At 38.3% G+C, this 17,475-nt stretch overlaps 1 protein-coding gene across 1 annotated transcript in view; it reads left to right on the forward strand.

Moving 5' to 3' along the window:
* The window catches only part of PHLPP1 (PH domain and leucine rich repeat protein phosphatase 1), a 196,885-nt gene that overhangs the window by 80,565 nt on the left and 98,845 nt on the right, over nucleotides 1-17,475 (forward strand). The window contains exon 2 of the mRNA XM_028139399.2: nucleotides 14,543-14,739. Within this exon, the coding sequence (XP_027995200.2) occupies nucleotides 14,543-14,739 (197 nt within the window). The remainder of the gene's footprint in view (nucleotides 1-14,542; nucleotides 14,740-17,475) is intronic.

Genomic DNA, 17,475 nt, shown 5'->3' on the forward strand with positions numbered 1-17,475 from the left:
TCTTATCTCCAGTTATTTCAGTTAATTTATTTAGACTTTATTGAATGCCTGCTGTTTGTTTGTCATTGGTCTAGGTCCTCTGAGAATACGAAGAAGAATAGCATGATTTTTGCTCTTCAAACTAACAAAAGATGGAAAGGTTAATACTAGTGACTCTGTATGCTAAATAAGTATGTTCTATTTAGTGTTTTACAAATATTGTGAAAATTGTTTGTTAAATGTGTTGGCATTTTGATTCTTCATCCACTGGTCTATTTAATTGATGGATGCTAGCTTTATTTGGAGTTGTGAGTAGGTAGGAAAAATATGTAAAATTGTCTAGAAAAATATGTAATACTGTGATAGTCTGCAGGGTTAATCTTCATAGTTTTTCAGTCCTCTTCAAGTGTTAAGAGCTTCTCTTGAAGACAGTTAAGTAAACACTGAGGTTTATTTAACTTAGAAGTGAAGTGCTAACACTGGGTTAGTCTACTAATGTTCTGATTATTGGATTTGAGCCAAGTCATCACCCTACTACCAACAAAAATCACAGAATGCTTCATGTATCTTTAGTAGTTTGAATTTTCAGATATAGTGCTTGGAGACATGATACTTTTGTCTGCCAGGGCATTGGCCTTTAACATTTAAAGTCAAAATGTCGTATTGTACCTAGCAATCTTTGTAGAGCTGTGCTAGCAAGAATTGCTTGATCTTGTTATGGTGATATTTCATGATTAAGTACTAGTAACTTTTATTGTAAACTTAACATACTCACTGCATTGTATTGAACATACATTATGATAATACTGAAGAAAGGTAGTACTGTAAATATTCAATTATTAAATAAAATAAAATTAGACTTGTTTAGATAAGAGATTAATAGTCAACATTAGGTGTCATCCCAAAAATTCTTATCCACCTTGAACTTCAGAATGTGAACTTAGGGTCTTTGCAGATGTAATTAGTTAAGATCAGATCCTTATAAGATACAAAGAGATACACATAGAGAAGAAGGCAATGTGAAGACAGGCAAAGATTCTAAGCATGCTGCCGCAAGCCAGAGAATATGAAGGATTGCTTACAACCACCAAAAGCTAGGAGAGAGGCCTGGGACAGTGTGCCTCTCCTCAGAACCTCCAGAAGGAACCAGCTTACTGACACCTTGATTTCAGACTTCTACACTCCAGAACTGTGAGCAAATAAATTTCTGTTGCGTTAAGCTACTCAATTTGTGGTAGTTTGTTATGGTAGACATAGGCAGCTAATACAGATAGTTTAGGATTCTAAGACTAATTTTCAGTAAAAGATGGATTATCTGCTACTCTCAGAGCCACTCTGCTTTTCCAACCCCTGCGCAGAATCAGTCTTCTTGAAAACTGGCTGCCAGTGTGGTATCTGTGAGAAATGCCCAGCATCAGGTCACCAAGGACTTACATCCGTATCCTAGATCTGAAAGACTAATTAAATACGTTTTTATGGTAGCAAACACTGTAAAATCCATGATAGTCAGTTATAGCTATTTTCACTGTACTTGTTTGGAATTTTAAAAAAAATCCATTGCTAAGTGTTTTGCTACTCCTTATAGTTACAATCAGTTAGGGACTAATGTTCCTTTTTTTTTTTTTTTTTTTTTTTTGAGGGGGAGCAGAGAGGAAAAACAATATAGAATACTGGATAAAATTAGAATGTGCAGTAATCTGTGCACTAATACCAAGGTTTTCACCAGAAAAATTATAATTTTTTTCCTCTTTTACTTTTTTAGTCTATTTTCTTTTAATTGGTCTTTAAAAAGTAGTGATTTCACATGTCTTATTCAAACACATACTGGTATCAACAATTTGAAACCTATTTTCATCATGGGTTGAGGATGTGGGTTAATTTTTATTACTAATATAGCTTATTGTGCTATTTTCTTCTTTCATATGTTCTTAGGATGTCTGGAAAAGTTACTCTTTTTCTGGGGAAAATATTCAGTAGTAGAAGCATGCGTATTTTTGCTTATTTAATTTAACTGATTTAGAACTACTAGAAAGAATTGGTGATATTAAAGGGATCAGGAGTTGTTTAAAAAAAGTCATGCACTTTGGTTTAGCAATTTATAGAATGAGAATTCAGAAATAATTGTCAATAATGAGGAAATGGGTAAACAAATGATAGCTTATGTAGTATTTTTCAAATCTTTAAGCTTAAAAGACTGACAGCTTGGAAAAATGTGTATGATGTAATTTGGAGAGGATAAAGCAGGATATAAAGTGGTGTGCATGTCATGATTAAAACAAGTATGTAAATTATTTATAAATTGAAAAAAATTCATCAAAATGTGTATAATACTACCAAAAAAGCAGGATTATGGTTATTCTGTTGTTTATTCCTTTTCCCTTTAATCTTTGAATAATAATTATTTAAAATAATTGAAAATAATTTAAGTGAGAACTTTGAGGATTTTGTGTGTGCTTCTGAGAATGTTTGAAATGAAGATCCTAAAATTTCCTATAGGTACATCAAAAGAATGGGCTAATAATGGGAGGTTTTGTAATGTTTTTAGAGATTCCTAATAAATTGAGAGATAGCATCCGTTTGGAATGGATGAATTGTAGATGTTTCTGAGGTGATGGTTGTACAAGATAGTTCTTTAGGTCAGTTTTAGAATTTTGAATCTCGACTCAACCCTCCTTAATGGAATCAGTCTCATAGGGAACAGGGTTGTCAACAGAATATTATCTAATGCAGTAGAGACAAGAAGAAAATAACGTTTTTAGGAAATTGTTTTGCTCTTGAAATCTTTGTTCTTATTTTGTAAAAGTCAAACTAAACATTATAGATATGTATTCTGAAGGGGAAAGTAAACTCTAACCCCATCTTAAAGAGAGAACTGCTTTGGAAAAGAATTTTGAATCAGATTGTGTCCTGTGTAATTGTGTGGACATTGTCACCTTTTCAAGTCATCTTGGCTCAAGTGTTCTTCACAGCAAAGGAAAATGAAATGTAGTTGTCTGTTGTTTTGTTTTTATTTGCTTGTTTTACTATGTTTTACGATAGAGATAGTGTTGTGGTTTATCCAAAACTCATTCATGCTTGACTTTAGAATTTTAATTTTCCTATTTATGATGGTGTGTGTACCTGGCTGGACATCACAACACTCCTAATGAAAGCATCTCATAGTGGAAACTTGACCCAGCTGGAGCTTTGGAGCTGTCTAGTTTCATCATCCTGATTTTCACACCCACAGCGGTGTGCATCACCTCTGACACAAGTCGCAATTTTCATCTAAAGGAGGTAGTACATATGTTATTTTGAGAGTAGTCAGAGTAAATAGGGGTACACTGGACCTTAGGCATTCTCAGATTTAAGATTTAGTCATTCCTGAGGCCTGCGGCCCAGCGTCATTATTTCAGACAAGTTCAGCTATTACCCCTCATTCCTGGTGTTGTACGCTTTAATGCTTGTGCCTTTAACAGTATTCTTTGTGGAGAAGTGTCACAAAATAAAGCCAGCTGGGCAAGCAGGTGAAGAAAATTCTGAAGTCTACCGAAGTGATGGTTTTTAGCCAGAAAATAGAAGTTGTAGGTAATTTAAGAATGTTGAATAAGGCTGAAGTTTAACAAACGTATGGATCTGAAGAAGTCTACCATCCATTATAACGGAAATAACAACAAAAAGTTAGTGAAACTCTTTCAGTGATTTTTCTAGCCAAGGAAAAATTTGCTCATCAAATGAGAAAGAAAATTCAAGAGGATGGTGAAAATACTCTTAAAGTATGGTCTGAAGTTATGCACAGGAGAAACAAGACTATCATTTCTGGGATGTCATAGATGGCGAAAACAGTGAACTGACCAGTGAAGGACTTGATGAAATTTTTCAAACTTGTTTTCTTTGCCAAATATGAAGTTAAGAAGGGGAGGCCACACCAGCTAACTATATATTGCTCCTAGAACTGACCTGAAGGAGCTCATAAAGCGGAGTGGTTATGGTGTCCATGAATGCAAAATTATAATGAAACCCACATTCGAAAAAAAATAGCTTCTCTAAATACACATCCCAAGAAGAAACGTGAGCACCAGATAGACAACTAAAAACTTATTTCGATGATGGAGTGTGTGTGTGTGTGTGTGTGTGTGTGGGGGGGGGGGTTCTTTAAAGATGTCTGAGAAGCGAATTTAGTTCCTCATGAGGACAGGAGATAAGGGAAGGGAAAATAAAAAAGGTAGCATCTGCTTGCTCTAAGGTTCATTCCCAGTTGCCTCTCTGATCTTCTCCCCAACTTGATTCACTTGCTTCTTTGGTCAAGGTTAATCAACCAAATACTGATAGTCCATCAGGTCAAAAAGACATGTTAATCTAATACTGTACCTGAGTGGGTATCAAATTGTGCTCCTCAGACCTGCAACATCAGCAAAATCTCAGGCCCCTTCCAAGAATTACTGAATCAGAAACTTTTGGGGGAGCGGGGAGTGGAGCCTGCAGTCTGTCTTTAGCAAGCCTTCCAGGTGATTTTGGTGCATGCTAAAGTTTGAGGCTATCTGCTGTAACTTATCTTCATTCTGCATTTCCTTTAAGCATTTTAATTTATTATGGTTTGCTATATAGTAACACGCAATGTCCAGCCATGGTAATCATCTTCACTACTGTGATTTTTCAGATTTGTTGAGTTCATGGCTAATTTTACTGTAGTTTCTATTAGTTACATTAGCAATAGTTTTATTGCTAAAACTATTAGCGATAGTATATTGCTTTGGTTGATTTTACCCCCCTTTTAAATTACTTTGGCCTGTGTTTACAGAATCTGTAAGAGCATGAAGGGGTAGCTCACATTTTCCAGGTACTGCTTTAATTAATATTATAAGCTCTAGTGGTATGTATTCAAGAATTTAGAGATTAGAGAAAGGTTCAGGGCATGACATTTCTCAGGCGTACAGTAATTTGAGAGATATAAATAAACCTGATCAAATTGAGTAGCTGTCAATAAGAAGCAAGATTTACTGGGCAGTTGACTATATATTTTTTGATCTGACGCATAAATTAACCCTCCCCAAATCTATTTAGCAGCTGGCTGTCATTTCCATTAGCTAAAAGTGACTAGTCTGAAATCTGTTTCAAAGCTCCTGCCAGCACGCCTTGCTGAGCTCGTTCAGCCTTTCAGCTCCCAGACAAGATTCCCAGGTGCCAGTTCAGTGCTCAGGTCTGTAGACCTTGTTATGGGGCCGTTTAAATCCTTCTGCCAGCTCTTCAAGTGACCCTCGGCCAGTCATTTAATTCAATCTGTCGCTGGAGGTAGTCAAGAAGGATTTAAGGATTTATATGCAATAAGAAACATGCTTTAGAGTTTTATCAGCCTAAGCTGGTAAGGTGAGGTGAGAGTTGAGTATTTTCACTCATTCTTGACAATTTTCAGCTCCAGGGGCCTGGTAAATTCTTTCATTAATGTTTATGTAGTGATCAAGCTTTCTTAGTTTTTGGTGCCATATCATGAATATTTTCATTCTTTAAAGTTTTGGAAATTATGATTGCTTAATGTGCTGTTCATATTATTGTTTTTGACTATTTTGTATTACAGTAGACCTTCATCAGTTTATACAAAGCCTTGTAAATACTTTCATAGATTATTTTAGGAACATATTATTTTAATATGTTCAGATAAGTAGAACTAAGTGAAATCAAGTTGTGTTAGTTATTGCATCAAACCTTTGTGGCTTAAAGCCACACATTTATTATCTTACAGTTTCTCTAAGTCAGGAATTCAGGAGTAGGCTTAGCTGGGTAGTTCTGGCTGGAGACTGTCATGAAGTCCTGGAAGCCAAGCTCTCTGGGCTTGGCAAGGGCTGGAGGATCTGCATGTATACTAGTATGGCTTGCTCACGTGGCTGCTAAAAGAGGACTCAGTTCCTTGCTGGCTGTTTTCAGATTCAGTTCCTCACCTTGTTGGCCTTTTCTTAGGGTTCCCAGAATGTTCTGATCACATAGCAGCTGGCTTCCCCAGAGGGAGTGATCCTAGAGAGAGCAAAGAGGAAGCTATATATATGCCCTTTCCTACCTGGCTTCAGAAGTCCCAGGCAGCCTTCCAGTCTGCCACATTGTGCTCATTAGAAGCAAGTCACTCAGTACAGTCCACATGCCAGAGAGTCACATTAGGCTCCACCTTTTGAAGGGAAGAATTTAAAGAAATTTGTGGACCTGTTTTTAAACTACTGCAATAGTAGACGCTAGGATGTATTTAGCAAAGACATGCAATTGGCAGCAACCAAATTAGTACTTATTTCTGTTTTTTTCAATGGTCCTTTAGTTAAAACAGGTGTTTCTGCTATTGTATGTATGTTGCTGAGAATTCTGAAAAAGGTTTATGAGAAAATGGAGTTGGGAAAGGGCAGGATTCTAACTTCATGCATCTTTATAACCAGAGTACTAACAAAAATAATAGGGCACCTCGGGAGAACACTTGGACAGCCTAGGCAGGCAGTGTGGCTGGAAGTTGAGTTGCCTTAGGGAATATTAAAAATGCCCAATAAAAGAGTAGTGGAAATGCTGGCTTAGGGCACTGAGGCAGTGCATTTATTGTGTGATATTTCCTTTGTTTTCGAAAGTTACCATTCTGTTTCCATTATTCTTGCTTCCCTTGCCTCAGTCAATATTTGTGAATCAACACAATAGACATATGATACTGATAGCATCTTCTGTGTACATCATATGTGAACTAATTGGTGTTAATGAAACACATTGTAGTTTCCCTTGCATAAATAAACACTTCTTCTAGTCATGTTTATTAATTTAGTTAGTAATATTTCCTGCTGATAGATAAGACAGAAGTAGACTTCAGTTTTAAAAGCTTCTGGTCGCCCTAACTGGTTTGGCTCAGTGGATAGAGCGTCGGTCTGCAGACTGAAGGGTCCCAGGTTCTATTCCGGTCAAGGGCATGTACCTTGGTTGCGGGCACATCCCCATTGTGAGGTGTGCAGGAGGCAGATGATTGATGTTTCTCTCTCATCGATGTTTCTAACTCTCTATCCCTCTCCCTTCCTCTCTGTAAGAAATCAATAAAATATATTTAAAAAACAACAACAACAACCAAACAAACAAAAAAGCTCTGGTCAAAATTCTAAGTTAGTGATATCCAAATTAGTGGTTTCTTTACTCTATTATTTTTCCCCCCTCAGAAGTTAAAATTCTCTCATCTTGTGGAATGATAGTTAAGTGTAGGACTTTAAGCCACAGAAGAGAAGAAAGGTAAAGAGAAGAAAAAAGAAAAGAATAAAATCCAGGCTCTTATTTTAAAAGATGGAGGAATTTGTCTAAGCCTCACAATGAACTCTCTGTTCTTTGATCCAGACCTCTGTTTATATAGGGCTTGTTAAAACAGGTTTGCTGGCTGTACCCCCAGAGAGACAGAGTCAATAGTTCTAGGGTGGGGGCCTGAGAATTTCCATTTCTAATAAGTTTCCAGGTGACTCTGGTCCTAGTGGTCCTAGGACCACACTTTTAGAACCACTGTGTCAGAAGAAGCAATTATTATAATAACTGCCCTACTCCCACTTGAGTCAACAAAGAAGGCTATTTTATTTAGAATTGTCAGTCAGGATTTTTCCATCAGAGTAGCCCAATCCAGTTATCTTAGTTATGTCTATTCAGGATGAAGTTCTCCTATTTGTGGCAGGGTAGACAGATATATGAACTCAGAACTATTGTTTTATTTACATTTTTTTTTTGGAAAGGTGATACAGTGACACTTGACCAGAAGTGACTTGTTCAGAAGCCTTAACTATTTAGATTGTAATATGGAAGTCAAGAAGGACCTCTAAGTAGAGAGAAAGACTTATCACAAAGTTCTGTCTTTACTTTGAAAAAGGGTAGAGAGCTAATTTCAGGATTGAATGTAAAGTAAGGCAGCAGATTAGAAGTTGCTTATATACTCACTAGAGTCAATAATTGGAAAAGATGAACTATGTTAATGCTGCAGTTTAGAACCATTTCTGGACAATGGCTAATAGTTCTTCCAGTCCACTGGCCTTATGGAGCTTCTCTGAATATAGTAATGTATTGGTATTCAGCACTTTGAAAGAAAAAAATAAGTGAACAGTAGGCTTTAGAAACTGAGTTAAATTAAAAATAATACCATCTCATTTCATCCAAGATGGAGTAACAGGGACTGCATATACTATTTCACCCAAAACTATTAAAAATCAGATGAAACATGTGAAATAGCTTTTGGTCTTGGAGCACCAGGCAGCACCAACTAACAGATGGGAGAACGCAGCAGAGCCTGGAGTCCATGGAGGCTAAGCAGCTTGAGTTTACAGACCAGTGTGCTGGGGAGGAAAGACCTGCTCAGAGAGACAGGGTCCTGGAGTGGATAAGGGGTCCTCAGTGAGCCTCCATCTGAGTCATGATCAGATAGAGAGAGAGAGAGAGAGAGAGAGAGAGAGAGAGAGAGAGAGAGAATGTGTGTGTGGCAACTGCCCAAGACTGGGGGGAAGAAAACCACTGAAAATGAGCAAAGCGGACAAACCTTGAAGCTCAGGGCCTGGAATAGTTCATGTTCCCACCAGCCGCAGAAGGAAGTGTTATCATTTACAGCAGCGGTCGCCAACCTTTCGGACCTCACGGATCACCAGTGGTCCATGTACCACCGGTTGGCGACCGCTGCTCCAAAGGTTTCCTTAAACCAGCGGTCACCAACCTTTCGGACTTCATGGACCACCAGTGGTCCACGGACTACCGGTTGGCGACCGCTGATTTACAGGGTGTCAGGGGACTTGCTAATATGACTGTTAACTCTAGACTTAAGGTTGCTCTGGTCTTATATGAACAGTCTTAGAAAGCAAACCTTATAAGAACTGACTTATTTCCAATTAACTTAACTGTGTCCCAGAATAAAACTCCATAATATTTATAGAAATATAAAAATAGCCAGCTCTCAAAGAGATAAAAGTCATCCAACAAAAGTTACCAGGTGTGCAAAGAAGCAGGAAAATAGGACCTATAATGAGGACAAAACTCAATGAAATGAAACTGACACAGAAATGACACCAATTGACAAAGTACATGTAAATAACTTATAATTATGTTTTGTTGTGTGTATATAAGTGTATGTGTGTGACACACATAGACCCCAATTGAACTTCTGGAGATGAAAAGTACACTGGGTGGAATTAATAGTATATTCCAAACTGCAAAACAAAGGGTTAGTGAACCTGAAACCACAATTTATCAGAATTTGTGGAATATACAGCTAAAGCAGTGCTTAGAACAGTGATGGGCAACCTTTTGAGCTTGGTGTGTCAAACTTCGCCAAAAAACTGAGCATAACTCGGGTAGTGTGTCACTTTGAGGAAAAAAACATTATTTCGCAAATGTTTCATCCTCAGGAGCAGCAAATATTTCATCCTCGGCGGCCGCATGTCATCAGAAATGGCTACGCGTGTCAGTGCTGACACGCGTGTCATAGGTTCGCCATCACTGGCTTAGAAGGAAGTTTATATAGCCCTTAAATGCCTATATTAGCAAAAAAGGAAAGCCTCAAACTGGTGACCTCAGTTTACACCTTAAGAAACTAGAAAAAATACACGTAAATTAATCCCAAAATTAGTAAAAGAGGCAATAAGGATAAGCACAGAAATAAATGAAACTATGAACAGAAAAACAATAGAGAATGCAACCAAAAACCGGTTTTTTGAGAAGCTCAATAAAATTGGTAATCCTCTAACCAGACTGACCAAGAAAAGATAGAAGAATCAGGTTACCAATATCAGGAGTGATAGAGGTGACATCACTATATATTCTATAGATAGGAAAAGAATAATAAGGAAATATTGTAAACAAGTGAATGCCAACTATGTGGCATCTTAAGTGAAGTAGACAAACTTCTTGAAAGTCAAACTACCAAAGCTTTCTCAAGAAGAAATAGATAATGGAATAGCCCTAACTCTAGTAAAGAAATTGAAATTATAGTTAAAACCTCCTCTCTGTCTCTCTGTCTCTCTGTCTCTGTCTCTCCGTCTCTCTCTCTCTCTCTCTCTCTCTCACACACACACACACACACACACACACACACACACACTATAACAAGACTCCAGGTCCAAAGGGCTTTACTGATGTATCTTTATGTTAAAGGAAGAAATAATAGTAATTTTATTCAAACTCTTTCAGAAAAGAGAAAAGAATACTTAACTCTGACACCAAAGCCAGAAAAATACATGAAAAAAGTATAATCTGAAATCTCTCATGAACATAAATGTAATAATTTTAAAAGTTTTAGGAAATTGAATCCAACATGTATAAAAATGACAGTATGTCATGGCTAAGTGCATTTTATCCCAGAAATGCAAGACTAGTTCAACATTTAAGAGGCAATTAAGTTGATCACTATCATTTCAATAGATGGCAGAAGTAGCACTTGAATAATTTCAATGACCCTTTCTGATTAAGAAAGAAAATAATTTATCAAATTAGGAATAGAAGGGACTTCCTCAGTTTGATAAAAGGCACCTATGGAAAACATACAAGTAATAGTATTTTTAGTGACGAAAAGCTGAATGCTACCCCATTACAATTAGAAAAAGGAAAGGATGTCTGCTTTCACTACTTTTGTTCAATATTGTATAGAAGGAATGTTCTAGCTAGTGCAGTGAAGCAAGAAAAAGAAATAAAAGGCACACAGATTGCAATGGAAGAAGTAAAACAGCCGTTCTTCACAGAGGAGGACTCATGCCATCTGATTTCAAGACTATAAAGATGCAGTAATCAAGTTAATGTAATATTAGGTGAAGATAGACAAATAGATGAGTGGAACAGAAATAATCCAGAACTTGACCCAGCCAACTATGGTCAGTACAGTTTTGATACAGGAGCTGAAGCACTTCAATAGGAATCATGATTTTTTTCAACAAATGGTCCCAGAATAATTTAGATACTCTCTTGTCAAAAAACAAACAAACAAAAAGACAATGGAACCTACTAGTATAGTTATTGCTTGCTATGTATAAAAATAACTTAAAATTAATCATAGACCTAAATGTAAGAATTAAAACTATAAAATTCTAGAAGGAAACACAGGAGAAAGTCTTAGTGACCTTGAGTTTTTCAAAGTTGTATTTTCTTAAATACAACACAAAAAGCATTAATTATAAAAGATACATTAATGGACTTCATTAAATTGAAATTTTGCTTTCTCAAAGTACTGTTTAAAAAATGGAAAAAGCAAGCCAGACTGGGGGAAATATTTGCAAGTCATGTATCTGACAAAGGACTTATATTCAGAATATATGATGGACTCATTTCAATTAAAACTGGACAAAAGATTTGAATTACTCACCAGCAAAGAAGGCATATAGGTCTCAGATAAGCTTTTGAGAAGATGATCAGCATCATTAGTGATTAGGGGAATGCTAGTTAAATCTATAATGAGATACCACCACGTATACTCTATAAATGTTGACAAGGAGTCAGAGCAACTGGACCTCTCCTACCCCAGTGATGGGGATGTAAAATGGTACAACCCAGCCATCCCCATCCTTCGTGTTTACCCAAGAGAAATAAAAGCATATGCCCACACAAGAACTTGTACAACAATGTTCTGTCAAAATGGGCCAAAAAAAGAGGAAACACTCCAAATGTCCATCAACAGCTGAATAGTTAAACAAACCCATATATCCATACAATGAAATGCAATTCAGCAAAAAAAATAAAATAAATAAATAAAATAAAGAGGAAACTCCTGGTACACTGAACAGTGTGGACAAAAAGTAGCAGAAAGCAGATCATTGGTTGCCTGAGCATGGAAGGCACTCAGTGGGGATGGAGGGGGAGGGAGAGGTCACAATTGGCACAAGGAAACTATTGGCAATGGTTTTATGGATATCTATGTCCAGTCTAATCAAATTACCATGTGCCAACTGAATAAGAAAGAGAAAGTATATGTTTTAAATCACCTTCTGTTGTGGTCAGGTCTCTATCTCAGTTTGAAATACTTGCCTTTGTTGTCTGTCTTTCCTCCTGGATCATGCAAGAAATGCCTTAAATCTGTAGGGAATTAGAGTTAACATTTCTAAAATACAAGTTACAACAACTGATCCAACTTCACATTGTCAGGCATTGGTCACTTTGGTGTTGTCAGTATTTATTAGAGCACAGGACAATTGGAATTATTTTGAATTGAGAAGTTTGAGAATTGGTAGGGAAAGCTTAAGTAATTCCTATGTCATAGAGTAAGGAAGTCTGACCCAAAGAAGGGTGTACCTGGGAGACTGCCCAGGTAAATATTGCTCATTCATTTCCATGTTCCCCAGAGCCCAGTTGCTATACACACACCAAGCCTCAGAGTTCGGAGAGTGTGTCTATCTGGAACACCCAGGGTGTCAGCGGACAACAAGGATATTGAAATTCAGTCAGAACAAACCAGAGTGATTTGATTCAGACTGGGATGTTTAGGGCTTTCTAAGGACAGACTGATCTTACCGTTAGGCTCCAGGACTATTCAGGCCTCTTGGGGATTTTTCTAAGTGGGGAATAAAAAGCCTGTCTCTGTGGGTGTTTCTCTACTTTTCTCCTATATATCCCTTCCAGCCTCAGTTCACTCTATCTGGGGTTTTGTTCTGGGGCTTTCTCTAGGATTTTTGCAGAGTTGGAGAATTGAAGGGTTGTTCCTTATGCATTTCTTTTGTCTTTTGCTTTAGTCTCTTATTACTCACAATGTGACAGTTTAACAAGCTGCTCTTTGATATGGCTGAATAAAATACCTGGCTTTTTTACGTGTGTGTATGTGTGTGTGTGTGTGTGTGTGTGTGTGTGTGTGTGTGTGTGTAATTTAGATCAGATCCCTTATTAGAGAATGTTAATCATGGAAATTGGAATTTGGAAATCCAGTTGCCAATTGTCCATTGTTTTGAGTCTTGCACTTACCTTTCACTTTTCCTCCGAATCTCTTGTCTCCCCTTCTTCCCCACAGGAAGAGCATCTGTATATAGGAAGGAGTCCTTAGATAGGAACCTGGGCATCTTCCTCGCTGGGTGTAAGTGGGACAAGTGAGTGGCTGTGGTCTGATCCTTCACTGGCAGCCTTTGGCAATTAACACCTATTTTGAAGTCTCCTGGGCTTCCTGCTGCTTTGTGGGAGCATTAGCATTTGGTGGACTAACAACGCCAAGGAGCTCTCAGGTCCGCCAGAGTGCTAGTTGTGTGGTTGTTGCTGGGCGCCAGGTTCAAGTAAGTGGACCACTGTTACACTTCACTCTGGCCCAGCTCCAGCAAAATTACATAGTAGGCAGTACTTATTTTATAAGACATTCTGATACACTGGGAGAAAGAGAAAGCGAAATTCAGATCTGGTTTTATTTGCTAATAACATTTCTGCCCAGAGGTATGTGTTGGGAGGGTTTACTCTTTGGACCGTCTCAATAACTATTTTTGATGCTGCTGCTCTTCCTGCTTCCTTCTCCAGTAGCTATTAGACATCTATCAAAAATGCTTGGTATTTATGTTAATTTTAATATTCATAAGAATATAATTTCTCCTGAATTTGTGTCTTCTGCTAGCCCTTGGCAACTAGGCAAACCTCCAAATAAATATAACATTTCTGGCTTGGGTCCTGTTTGTGGACACGTGTCCCTTGTTCATTTCTTAGCATGCGCTTCAGTACTCTTAGACATTATATATTCACTAGAGGCATGAAATTCGTGCAAGAGTAGGCTTTCCTTCCCCCAGCTGCTGGCACCGGCTTCCCTCTGGCACCTGGGACCTGGGACCTGGGCTTCCCTCTGGCCATCAGGAGGCACCCGGGACCCGGGCTTCTTCCTTTGCAGCCCTGGCTTCGTCCTGAAGGTCGTCCGGGCTAATTAGCATATTATGCTCATATTATTATAGATTATTATTTATTATTTTCCACAGGAACAACTGTAAACCTACTTTTGCCCCACCCTGTATACATTGAGTAACTGTAGAAGGAAGAATATCGGGAGTTAATTTCATTAAAGCTGATTAGTTCATTAAATGCTAGATCTTGAATGTTATTTTCTTATCTTTAGCCTGTAATATTTTAACTCTAGCCATTCATAAAAATCTGAAGTCACTTCTTTTTTTTAATGTAAAATTAAACTGTGAAGGATATAGAAGAAAATAAAACTTGAGTTACAGCAGAGGAGTCTTTCCCTAGGCCAGTGATGGGCAACCTTTTGAGCTTGGTGTGTCAAACTTCGCCAAAAAACTGAGCATAACTCGGGTAGTGTGTCACTTTGAGGAAAAAACATTATTTCGCAAATGTTTCATCCTTGGCATGCGGCCGCCTCAGCGGCCGCGTGTCATCAGAAATGGCTACGCGTGTCAGTGCTGACACGTGTGTCATAGGTTCGCCATCACTGCCCTAGGCTTTTAAGGAAAGAGCTCTTCTTCACCTAATATTGAAATGAACATGTTGAGGAGATGTGGTAGTTCTTACCATAATTGCCTAACTTCAGATTTCAGATTCTCACACTTACAAATTAGATTCCCCCCTATAATTATTCTCTGTTGTCCAAGTAATTTATGAGTAGAAGAAGGCTTATTTCTTTTAAGACTAAACTGTTTGTTTGCACTTGTTCCAGGAAAACCTCACAGCACCTGTAGCTCTGAACGGATTCAGCTCTCAGGAATGTATAATGTCCGGAAAGGCAAAATGCAATTGCCAGTGAACCGATGGACCAGACGCCAAGTCATCCTGTGTGGGACCTGCCTAATAGTATCATCTGTGAAAGACAGCTTGACCGGAAAGATGCATGTTCTACCACTGATTGGTGGGAAAGTAAGTTTAAAGCAAACAGAATACTAGCACGTTTCCCAGCGTCATGAAGGAGCTTACTTTAAGCCATTTCTGTAATAATGGCTGGATGGTTTTTGACTCATCTAAGGTCTTACTCAGTTCCTGTTGTACTCCACCAGTCGGCATTGTTGGCTGGTAGAGTTGCGGAAAATAACGATGCTATTGCCTCAAATGAGGCTGTGGGTCCTCGCTTCAGTAGTAATGCATCTTACTTACAGGACAGAAAATAGAGAAACTGGAATTTCAGTGCTATAGTTTAGGCTGTAGATAAGTTATTACTTACAAGGAAACAGCTTTTGATATCTTGAGCATATGTTTTGTAATATAATACAAGTGACCCTTTATGTCCATGCTTATTGAAGGTTAGACTCTAGGTTGAAACTTTGATCCCATTGTACCATACCCTTCGTGTTTAGAGACCAGTGGGATTAGCATTTTTAGTTTATCACTATAGCTAGTCATATTTCTGAACTTGAAATGTTAGTCGTTTTGGAGAAAACCTGTGGTACAGCTGATAGATATTTCGTTTTGGAGAAAACCTGTGGTACAGCTGATAGAAAACCTGGGGACTTACTGGCTGCTTTTCCTTGGGTATATTAACTATTTTATTCATATGATTTGTAAAATAAAAATAACTAGATTGCTTGGGGGAAATGTTACATTCTTTTTTGGCCAGATTTATTTATAAACTCCAAGTGTTGGTAGGGGTATCATTACCAAATTCTATGTATTTCCTGATTTTTAAATGATATGATAATGTTAAAAGATAGGAAGGCAAATTTGGATGAAGAAATGGATTTTTGGAAATATTTTCTTTACCATTCCCTCTCCCCCGCATCCTCCCCCCCCCACCCCCCACCGCAATGGGCATGGGGAAGAAGGTAAGATGTGGAGAATATAGAGGAAAAATAAGAAACCAACTTTTGTTAAAGTGAACTTTTTTTGTTTGGCAAATTTGATCTGCTAGTTCCAGGGATTAGAAATGAAGCATGTAAAACTGGATGTGTGCAGTAATAAATGTTTGCTATTCCCCTGCTATGTGAAAAGTTCATTTTTCATTAATAAGTTTATATTAGTTTTTCCTTATGAGTATATAGCCCATGTCAGTTTTAATCTGTTGCACTCGGATGTCGAGTGTGACTTGACATGGTTAGCATTAGAATAAAGGAATCGAGAAAAAAGCAAGCGAGTGCAAAGGGTTAATCCTCCTCTGCTATTATACATTCTAGTCCTAAGAAGACTAATAGTACTTGATCATTTTAAAAAATAAAATTTGGCCAGGCTGCAAGGTATATTTCAGTCATCCATTTTGAAACCATTGCTTCTTAACTTTTATCCAAACATTGAAGAATTAGTGATATTTTATTGCTGAAGATTTTGCCCTTTGGATGAATCACTGAAAATTTAGTCAATGTTATTACTCCCATAGGTCGTCATTAAAAATGCATATTTAATGCTTGATACCCTGTTAGGTCAACAGTCTCTTCTATATGATGTTAAAGATCTGTATAGGCAAATTTAATGTAATTATTTCCTAAATATTAGAGGCCCAGTGCATGAAAATTTATGCACTGGAGTGAGGGGCCCTCAGCCTAGCCTGTCCCCTCTCACAGTCCGGGAGCACTCAGGGGCGGGAGGCAACCTGGCGATCAGGGGAAGGTGACACCCCATCACACCTCTGCTGCTGCCACTGCTGGCAGCGCAAGCCTCAGCTGGCCCTGGTTACCTGAGCCTCGGGTGGCCCTGGGCAGGTGGGCAGCTGCCATCCGAGGCTTGCCTGCGCCTCTGGGCAGCTGGGGGGCTGAGAGGACTGGGGGACTCCGGAGGCAGGCGCGCGGGGCCTGGCGGGGCTAAGGGGACTGGGCGCTGCCATCTTGTGGCTGTGGGCCCTGCCATCTTTGAGGGTGGGGCAGTGAATTAGCATATTCCCTCCTTATTGGCTGTGGGCGCTGTCACCTTTGAGGGCGGGGCAGTCAATTAGCATATTCCCTCCTTATTGGCTGTGGGCGCCACCATCTTTGCGATGGTGTGAGGGTCAATTAGCATATTCACTCTTTATTAGATAGGATGCTCTGTAGGGAAGCCACTTTGATTGGTGTCCCAGAAATACCAAGCTGTGTAAGTCACCATCCTTGCTTTGAATAGCTTATAGTTTACTCCCCAGAGATGAGGATGGCATAACAATATCTGCTCTAGGAGAGGTGAAAAAGAGTAGTGCAGAAGATTAGTAGTAGGAATACTGCATTTTGTGTGGGGAATCGGAATTTTGTGGTGAAGGAGGTAGCCATTGTGGTAGAACTTAAAGAGCAAAAAATCTATTGACATATGAAGGAGATGGTCATAAAGATTATTGTATTCAGAGAAGCAGAGTCAGGAAAGCAGTGGAATGTTCAGATAAGGTCAAAAGATTCAATTATAATTAGCATTTTCATTCAGAGCTAGACTCTTGTCCTGTTTCCCAGGCCTGTTATTGGATGTACTTCTACCATTGAGTGAATTGAAAGTTAATAGCTTTCTTTTCTCACAGACAAACCTTGTAAAACCTGTTTTGCACTATGCCTTTAAAAATAATTGAGTATGTTGAAAAACTTAAGTCTTTTAAAACTCGATGACCAAGTTATGAAAAATAATTTGCTATTCCTTTTTTCATTCAGTTGTGTTCTTAAAGGAAAAACCAAGAGTAAATGGAAAGGTTTTTTAATTTAACCCTTTGCACTC

This window comes from Eptesicus fuscus, chromosome 12, assembly GCF_027574615.1.
Source record: "Eptesicus fuscus isolate TK198812 chromosome 12, DD_ASM_mEF_20220401, whole genome shotgun sequence".
NCBI classification, from domain to species: domain Eukaryota; kingdom Metazoa; phylum Chordata; class Mammalia; order Chiroptera; family Vespertilionidae; genus Eptesicus; species Eptesicus fuscus.